This window comes from Solanum dulcamara, chromosome 8, assembly GCF_947179165.1.
Source record: "Solanum dulcamara chromosome 8, daSolDulc1.2, whole genome shotgun sequence".
Lineage (NCBI taxonomy): Eukaryota > Viridiplantae > Streptophyta > Magnoliopsida > Solanales > Solanaceae > Solanum > Solanum dulcamara.
Genome location: NC_077244.1, coordinates 25121407 through 25130995, shown reverse-complemented (window position 1 = coordinate 25130995; position 9589 = coordinate 25121407). Strand labels below are relative to the sequence as shown.

Below are 9589 nucleotides of genomic sequence, written 5' to 3'. Positions count from 1 at the left end.
GGATGACTCGAATGATGCCTACACCCGAGTGAAAGTGTAAACAGATTGCTATAAGTTTCATGGTAGATTTGTCACTGATTTTGAGAAAATTTGATGGTATTTGGATCATTGTGGATCGATTGACCAAGTCCGCTCATTTTGTGTCTGTTCAAACTACCTATAATTCTGAGAGGCTGGCCATTATCTACATCGAGAGATAGTTCATTTACATGAAAAGCCTATTTTTATCATATCATACAAGGATGCTCATTTCACATCTCAGTTCTAGAGATTGATGCAAAAGGAGTTGGATACTCAAATCAAGCTTAGCACATCATTTTACCCGTCCTTGCAAAACTGAAGCATGACAACAATGGAAAGGAAAAAAAAAAGAAAAAAAGTAAAGCAATTTGACGGAAAACCCTGGCAGCAGCTTAAGGTGCCCGCAATTAACCAAGCGCTTGCCAGCTAATAATCCTCATAAGACTACGCTTACATACACAAGACATTTCATTTCATACCACAATGCATACAGCTAGCTAATTATACTCTTGCACTTTGTCAATTCCACATCTCACCATTTCTCTCACTCTCTCTCCCTCACCCAGACATAGATTACAAACGCTTTTTCAGTCCTTTTTGCATTGTTGAAATGTAGTAAGGGCAAGGACTTACAAATTCAGACTTAGCCCAGTTGACGTACGTTTTCCCCCTTTTTGCTGTAACCCATGTATCCATAGAGATAGCATCCACTTCCAAACATCTCCATCACATACCCATCCATGTCGACGATCTACAGTCCATCTCGTAGCCCAGCTACCTCCAGGTTGCCTTTGGGAGGCGGCAGCGCTGGTGTCAGTGGCGCATCCAGATTGAGATCTTCTTCGCTTAAGAAACCACCTGAGCCACTTCGCAGAGCTGTGGCTGATTGCCTATCTTCTTCTTCTCCTGCTCACCATGGAGCCCCTTCTGCCACTGCCTCCGAAGCTTCCCGAACTCTTCGGGTCAGACTTGGATCCTTTTATATCTCATTTGAATCTAGGGTTTACTACAGTAGTTTCTCCAAGATTTTTTTCCATAAAATTGAAGGTTTTGTTACGTACATTTTTATTTAAGCTCGAGTCTCCTTTTGTACATTGCCTTGAGTTGAGTCTTAATCTAGGAAATTTGGCAGGGAATGTGTAGGGTGTTGGATTTATGATATTTTCAAGTGTAATATAGTAATTTTTTTAGCATGTTTATTAAGATATGGGATCTAGCTGCAGTCTTTGTGGGTATTGGAGACAAACAATAGAAAAGCATAAAAGCTGCAAAGATCCCAGGAGAAAGTGTGGCGTTTCGATGCTTGCTTGACTTTTGAAAAGCTTTAACTACCTTGGCTAATTTGTCTGATAATCTTGTAAGCAAAGAAACAATACCCTACTTATTGGATTAACAAATACATAAAGATAATCAGATCATGACATACAATCTGTGTGTTCAGACTGATATAGAAGCTCTTGCCTAAAAGGGCAAGTATCTAAATGGTTCCTAAAATACTGGCTTCTTGAAAATTGAAATGCATCTATTTTATTTCATCCTCAATTGAAGACTTTGTTGTTACCGTAAAACTTAGATTCTGTCATGTTTGGACATTTCTATGAGCCATATGGTAATATTTTTTCTTTCTAAATTTTGAGGAGAATCCCTACTTATATATGTGTCGAATCCAAGTTCTGACGTGCTGTTTATGTTTCTGTAGTTGTGCTTTTATTTAGTAACTGAATAAAGGGATCAAACTAGTTAAACGGAGGTGCTACATATTTACAAGCGAGCTTTAAAAAATAGTTGAATGATCACGTATGCTGTTACTCTTGCCAGATACCTTAAACAAGAAAGGAAAATAACTTGTCCTAGTAGGGGAATTTTCTTTTCTTGATAGGAGTTGGAGTTTCACATCGTTTGTGGGTGGGTACATGGACTCCTTATATGGTCTTGAGCAATCCTCCTCTCATGAGCTAGCTTTTGGGTTGAGTTAGTTCAAGTTTTACTTCTTTAACAAGAGTCATTTAAAATTGAAACTTAAATGATTATTGGATTTTGGTGTACTTACTCTTTTAGAATAATTACATTGATAAAGATGACACTTGTTTGGCATATGTCCTTCTATATTATGACCATCACATAATGTTTCTAAAATCACAAAATGAGGCGGGAAATTGCATTCATACTATTAGCTTATATTCTTACAGGAATATCTGGCAGCATATCCAACAACTGACTTGGCTTATGGTGTTATTTTGGATCATACATTAGCAGAGCGTGAGCGCAGGTATGCAATACTTTGTTGATAGAGGCAATAGTATACTAACATGCCTATATAGTTCATGCGACATAACTACACTGAATGCTTTTCTAGTACTTCTGTGCTGAATTTCAAGTTTTAGGTAAAAGCCATTCGTTTGATTTTAAAGTTTAAAGGATTATATAATTCTTGTCATATAGTTACAACAACAATATATACAATGTAATGCCATAAGTGGGGTCTGGGAGGGTGATGAGTACACAACCACCATTAGTAGGGTCTGGGAGGGTGATGGGTACACAACCGCCATTGGTGGGGTCCGGGAGGGTTATGGGTACACAGCCTCACCCTTACCATGTGAAGATATAGAGGCTGTTTCCAACCTCTCCTCAAGTAAAGACTTTAAAAAAAAGTGTGTAAAGCAAATACAATAGCAAAGAAACCAAGGTGAAAACAAACCATTCTGAAAACAATGAAGAAGAGAACAATAGCAACAACAAATAATTCTCGTCATATAGTTCTGGAACTGATTACAAGAGGTTTCTGATAAGTGTTTTTTTCCGTCTTACTTCTAGTCTGGTAGGATGTTTGTGAGCGCTAGTTGAAATGAAGTTAAATCAGTATATTCTCGTGAGAAAGATGGAAGGAACGCTATCATGTAACTTTATAGGTACTATGGAACAATGATGTTGAATCTTGGTAAGGGCAAAGTAGGACTTTAAGGCTAAGTTGACTCAATATTTTAGGCAAATTTGACATAAACAAAGATGAAATTGCACATAAGTTGATGGGTGCATCTCATTGCTGATGCTATTATAGTATCATTGTTCTTTATTATACTAAGTTAGCAGAAAACTAACAAGCCACTAAATGCATGCCTGATGTCCTCTCTTGTAGGATGGTGAAGAGAAATAATACCCTCTCATGGCGTGCCTAAAAAGCATAATTATGTTAAGAATTTAAAAGCATCTCCGATTATTAACTTTTGCAATTTGATCCAAGGCCTAGAAAAGATATGGATTATCTACCCTTTGTTGACTTGATTTAGATAGCCTCTAAGGTCTGATTGTGGAATGATGATATCTTGTGGTGGAACCTTATGCCTTACCATGTATTTTCTTTTGTTTATTTTTGATAAGCGACATTGCACTATATCTTTGTCGAAATTACTGTGCTCTTCTGCTACTACCTGAATCACAACCTACATCGCTTATGAATTTTGTTTAACACAATAATATTGATCAAGCACGATATGCTTTTGGTGTCATATGCTAATTTCCAATTCCTTTTTCGGTAGACGTCTTTAGTTTATAAATAGATGAAGGTCACAAATAAGTTGTGAAAGTTGATTCCCATCAATTTAGAGGTATTTGACCTAATTTAGTGAGAACTGCTTCCATTAGTTTTAGTTCTTAATCCAAGTTAACATTTTGAGTGACTATGATGAACACCATACACTTGAAACATACAACCAAATATACAAACTGATTTGGAATATGAGACGACTTCGTCACCTCCATCTTCCTAATTTCTAGTGAACCAAAGAAAATTGAATCTTTGAAGGGTGAGATATATGATGTTATATGAAAATATTTAAATCAAGATCACTATTTCTAAAGTCCATTTTGAATTTTTTTTAAGGAAAAGGCGTAAAAAAAAACCCTGGACTATGGTCAAATTTTTAGTTACACACCTTATTCTTTGCGGGGATCCTATTACCTTTGGACTTGTTTGAAACAATATTATCAACCCCCTAAGTGTTGAGGTGGCAAAGAGAGTGTATTACACTCTTTTTGAGAGAGTGAGAAGCACAAAAAATGTTTAAGACTTTTCTAAGTATTTCATTTATCAAATATTAATTTTCCTCATTTTTTACCATTTCTTTTTTCTTCTTGACCACCACCATCACCATAGTCGCTGCATCTCTCCTCCTCCACCATTTCCATTACCCTTGGACTTGATATGCATTGCTTGCGGATATACATAGATCATCAAACTTCATAAAATATCACTGATCTTTTAGCCTTTTATTTGTTAGAGAGGGACATTTGAGGCATAAAATCATATATTTATAAGTTACCTGATTAGACACCCAAATCCCAATTGTAAGCTCAAGCCATATTGTTCAATATTTTTCTTTTATCATGTGGTAATAACAATTTATTTATCTTAATTATATATTAGCATGGATAGGAACTTGGATTCTCTGAATAGAAAATTGAACACATACTTGTACGTAAATGGAATTAAAAATTTAAGCAATCAGTAAGAAATATTATTCATGTTATTTTGGGGTCTGTGTATGCATGGGGATCATTAGTTTTTGTAGCTTAGTGCAAAAGTATATGCCGGATCCTATTTCACCCTACTTAAATAAATGACAGTTTGCTTGCTCTCCTTTGTTCTTTTAGTATGTGAAAATATTGTTACAGCTGAAGCTAGGAAGGAAAAGGTTCTAATTGTTTATAGTAGCTGGAATTTTAGTTTTCTGCAAATTTGAACTGTTCTGTAAGGCATTGTGCTTCTTGAACTTCTTTACTCCCTTCTTGAGATTTTTCTTTTTTGCTTTATTGCTTCTTAAATGTTCATGTTTCCTATACCCATTACGTTGTACTCTGTCCTACTGATGCCCTTTCTATCTTTAATATTGAATCAGCCCAGCAGTTGTAGCAAAATGTGTGGCGCTTTTGAAACGGTATCTTCTAAGGTAGTTTCTTCCTATTGCTTTTGATTTTTTCTTTCCCATTGAAAATCCAAGGTTTCATATATCAGCTTAGCGCTAACATTTAGCTTATTTAGATTGTCATTATTATACATTGTGTGATAATTTTCTTTTTCTTTTTTATCAAATTTTATGACAGATTTCTTTTTCTAAGTTTATATTCATCGCTCAAATTTACATGAACCTGATATAACTAACTTACCACCCTTACCATCTATTTATGATTAATACGGTAAGCTCTTTCCTTCTCAAAAAATACTGTAAAAATCTTAGATTTGTGACTGTTTGTTCTAGAGCCCTCGTTAATGTTAAAAAGGACAAGTTTTCATTAGAATTCATTGTGATATTTGTTGAATGAGTAAGTTGATCCACCATTTACTCACAAATTTTAAAAAGTAATTCCAATGGATTTGAGCTATTTGAAGCAACTTCAACTCTCAAAATAAAGTAAAAAAATGCTCCTAGGCACGATTCTCAAGGCTTTTTTCTCTCCTTCTTTCTAGGAGAGAGAACATCCTTTCTCCCGTGCCTTCGCTGGCCTTCAAACTGCCTGGTAGCTCAGATTTAACCTACCGTGATTTCTGTCAAGATTCTTCTCCTTTTTTTCTCTCGTCACACTCCAGACTTCTTCCATCTCGAATATGGAGGAACATAGAATCTCTTCCAATGCGGGTGTCAAATCTTTTGATATCACCGGATGGACAATCAAGAATGTGACTTGGTGTGAATGGGTAAAAAGAAGTCGCAACATGATGAGACGATCAACTTTGAGCACAAAGACTATGGTGTGGATTTGTAACATACTGAAGGAGGCATCGAAAGACGAGAAAAACACAACCAGGAGGTGGAAACTGAGGAGGAAATCAGATATTTCTTCTGCACCAGGAAATTTAATGCTTATTATATGAGCATCCTCTCACTGGAATCTGAAAGAAAGACAATTTCAATAAATACCTGAGTTGACATTGAATTCAGGCTGGATAGACATAACTATGGAGATACAGAGGTTTATTTAATGCTCCAATCTTCTGTTAAATACAACTTTTAATGAGGATTACTCATATGCCAATGCAGTATGAGAGTAAATGGAAGTCAAATGCACTTCGAGAGTCCACATTCACCCCTTACAAAGGAGACTTGGCAACAAGGGTGAAGAACAATGGGTTACTCAGTAGGGCAATCTAGAGAGAAGTCAAAAGAGTAAATCATCCTATTGGAGATGAGGAAATGGACCTCGCTCTTGTAAGACAATTTTTGGGCTAAACATTTATGAAATGGCTGGGAACTTGTTTCTATTCGAGTTTCCTAATAGAACACGGCGTAGAAGACACCGAAGAAGGAATGGAGTTGGAAAAAAGGGAAGTCTGACTCGAGTAGTGGAGTCCCACTACAATTTGCACACTTTTATCTCAAAAAACTACAATTAGGGCTTTGGGTTCCTCCCTCCATTTATGAACGTAGAAGTTTTATCAGGAATCTTTGTGGAGTCTCGGTTTCCACCGAAGAAGAAATAGAGCTAAAAAATCACCTTACGTAGGAACATCAACAACATACCCAAGTGGGGTCTAAGGAGGGTGGTGTGTACGTAGTCTTGCCCCTATCTTTTGAAAGAAGAAAAACTGTTTCTGATAGACCCTTGAGTTAAGTGAAATATATCAAAACAAGTATGGGAAGGGAATTACAATAACAACAAATAGTTCGGTAATCTAATCAAAGGAAACAACATACAACAACAACATATGAAAAAGACTATAACAATAACAATCATGAAGAACAACACGAAAATACAATAATCAAGGCTGAAGGAGCAACAAATAGATGCAGAAATAGGGATCTAAGAGTACGGAAATACAAGAGTGGTATTCAACTATCTACTACCCTTCTATCATGGGTCATATCCTCGATGAGCTAAAGCTGTGTCATGTTTAGCCTAATCACCTCACCCCAATACTTCTTAGGCCTACCTCTACTCCTCCTCAAGCCCTCCACGACAAGCCTTTTGCACACCTCCTCACTGAGGCATCCACACATCTCCTCTTCACATGTACGAAGTATCGCAACCTTATTTCACGCATCTTATCCTCCACAGGGGCACTCTCATCTTGGCCCAAATAACTTCATTCCTAATCTTATCCTTTCTAGTGTGGCCACACATCCATCTAGCATCCTCATCTCAAATGACTGGGAAGTGGACACATTGACTGCTCTCTACAAACTGTTGGAAGGCGTCAAAGGGATACAAGAGGGTGCAGATTCGAAAGAAGACAACAGGGGACTCTTTAATCCAGCCCAGCTTACAAATTGTTGAATCATGATAATCAACTGATAGCCCAAAGGCCTTGGAAACACATTTGGAAAGTAAGAATACCTTTTAAAGTCTTCTGTTTCATTTGGCTTTTAGGAAATGAATATTTTTTGACCCAATAGGATCTTAGGAGGAGAGGGATATCTCTTTGTTGATGATTCTATCTTTGTGGTGAAGTAGCTGAGACAGTTAGCCATCTATTTTTACATTGTAAAATAACATATCAATTATAGAAGATTTTTATCAATCTACGAGGCAAAGTTTGGATAATGCCTAGGAAGATAATTGAAGTCCTTTTTGGTGGGGAGGAGGCTGGAGCAGGAGTTTCTAGAGAAGGATGGATGGAAGATTGTCCTAGCTTGTATATGGTGGACAATCTGAAAAGAGAGGAATTCCAGATGCTTTGACGACACAAGCAGTTCAGTACAGAAGATCAAATTGAATTGCATTAGATTTTTTTTTTGTTTTTGGTGTAAACAAATCTATATAGAAGACACCGAGTCAATCATAGACATCCTAGGATTCTGCTAGGTTGTTGATCAGCTGTTCTTCCTTTTTGCTGTTAAATATGGTTTCTCCACAACCTTTGTGCTGTTCTGGTTAAAATATACAAATGTTCTTTTACCTCAAAAAAAAAAACAGAGTTGAGTTTTGTATCAAGGAAATCTTCAATACTGAAGTAGAAATTTGATGTACTCAAAGGAGAACATACAAAAAGTGAATAAATGGTTTTAGGTTTATGACAGAACTTAGTAAACCGATGAACTCTTCAAAAAAATAACAACTTCCAGTTTCAATTTTTGTAGTGAAGGAAGTACTATTAACCTATCCTGCATTTACTCATCAGCATGAAGCATCAATTTGTTGGGAAAAAATTGTCAGTGAAGATTTAGGAACAAACAAGTTGATCCATCTATTCATATGTCTTTGTTAAGTACTACATCAGTTTCATTCTATATGATAGTGTTTGACAGGGAACATAAGATGCAATCTGACAAAATATTGAAATAATTGTTCAAAAGTTAGTTTGACTGGAAACATTACATCAATGTTTATTAAAAGCTCAATAGTATAATGAATTTCAATTTCTGAAAGTTGTGAAAGTAGTATAAAACTTGACTTGTGTAACCAGAAAGGAAAGAGTATTATTATATTAATTGAAATGGAGGGAATTAGGGGTGTTCATGGAAAATCAAACCAAACCGAACAAAAGCTGACTTCTTATTTGATTTGGTTAGATTTTTATTTAAGAAAAACTGACAATTTGTTTGGTTTGGTTTTAAGCAAAAAATAACCAAAAAATCAATCCAAAAGGACTTTAAATACCTATTCAAAAATTGTACAAACATGTGTATATGTATATTCTTACATATATTTTTTGGAGTACTGCTTTTTGCAATGACTTTGACTTGTGACTGGTATCTCCATCTGAAATTTAGCTCTTTCTGTTGGTGCTGAAATAATTTGTCATCTACAGGTTATATATATGCACACGTGTGTATAGAAGTACTTTGACATATGGAGTGTTGATATGCACTTAGTGAGGTGCTATTAGTATCTACTTGTATTAGTGTATTTTGTGTCACATTGTTTCGCAGTTACGCATAAAATGATGTCCTTGACAATGTATTTTTTTGATTGTGGTGTCCTAGCTAGCTTGTGTGCACCTCTACTAATTCCATGGGTACCTGCTACCTCCCACCAACACCGGCACTGGCAACTCTATCAACACTTGGATAGATAGGAATAAATCACCTAGTGTTTTTGTCTTTGTTGGGATTTGAACCATCGTTCTCAGCCCACTTCATTGATCACTAGGCCACACCCTTCCCTTGGGTGCAATATAGATGATGTCCTTGACAGTGTCTTATTTTGAGATGATGACCTTGACAGTGTTATGTCACATTTTTTTTAAAAATGACAAAAGACCAAACAAACTGACAAAATCTGAATGAATGAAGTTTCTACTAAGTATGGTTTGATTTGGGTAAGTATTTGAAAAAATGATTTAATTAGTTTGATTTCTTTTAGGTAAAAACCGATCCAAACTGAACCACCAACACCCCTAGAGGGAGTAATAACTAAGGAGTGAATCTGTGAAAATTGTTTGGTTTACATAAATACAATATCATAAAAACGATCATTTTTGTGATCATTCATCAATATTTGGGAATTTGACAAACTGAAAAGATAACATGAAGATATGATTGTTGGTCATAAGAATCAACTATTTGAACAAATGAGTTCCTTTATGAAAGTTATGTTCTAGTTTCAATCCTTGGAGTGAAAACTTACTATA

At 35.9% G+C, this 9589-nt stretch overlaps 1 protein-coding gene across 2 annotated transcripts in view; it reads left to right on the top strand.

The window, feature by feature from the left end:
• The first annotated feature begins 373 nt into the window (after window positions 1-373).
• LOC129900610 (uncharacterized) overlaps window positions 374-9589 on the top strand; it is a 39588-nt gene continuing 30372 nt past the window's right edge. For both annotated transcript variants that reach the window (XM_055975622.1, XM_055975623.1), the window contains exons 1-3: window positions 374-983; window positions 2211-2290; window positions 4920-4970. In XM_055975622.1, the coding sequence (XP_055831597.1) occupies window positions 762-983; window positions 2211-2290; window positions 4920-4970 (353 nt within the window). In that variant the 5' untranslated portion in view covers window positions 374-761. The remainder of the gene's footprint in view (window positions 984-2210; window positions 2291-4919; window positions 4971-9589) is intronic.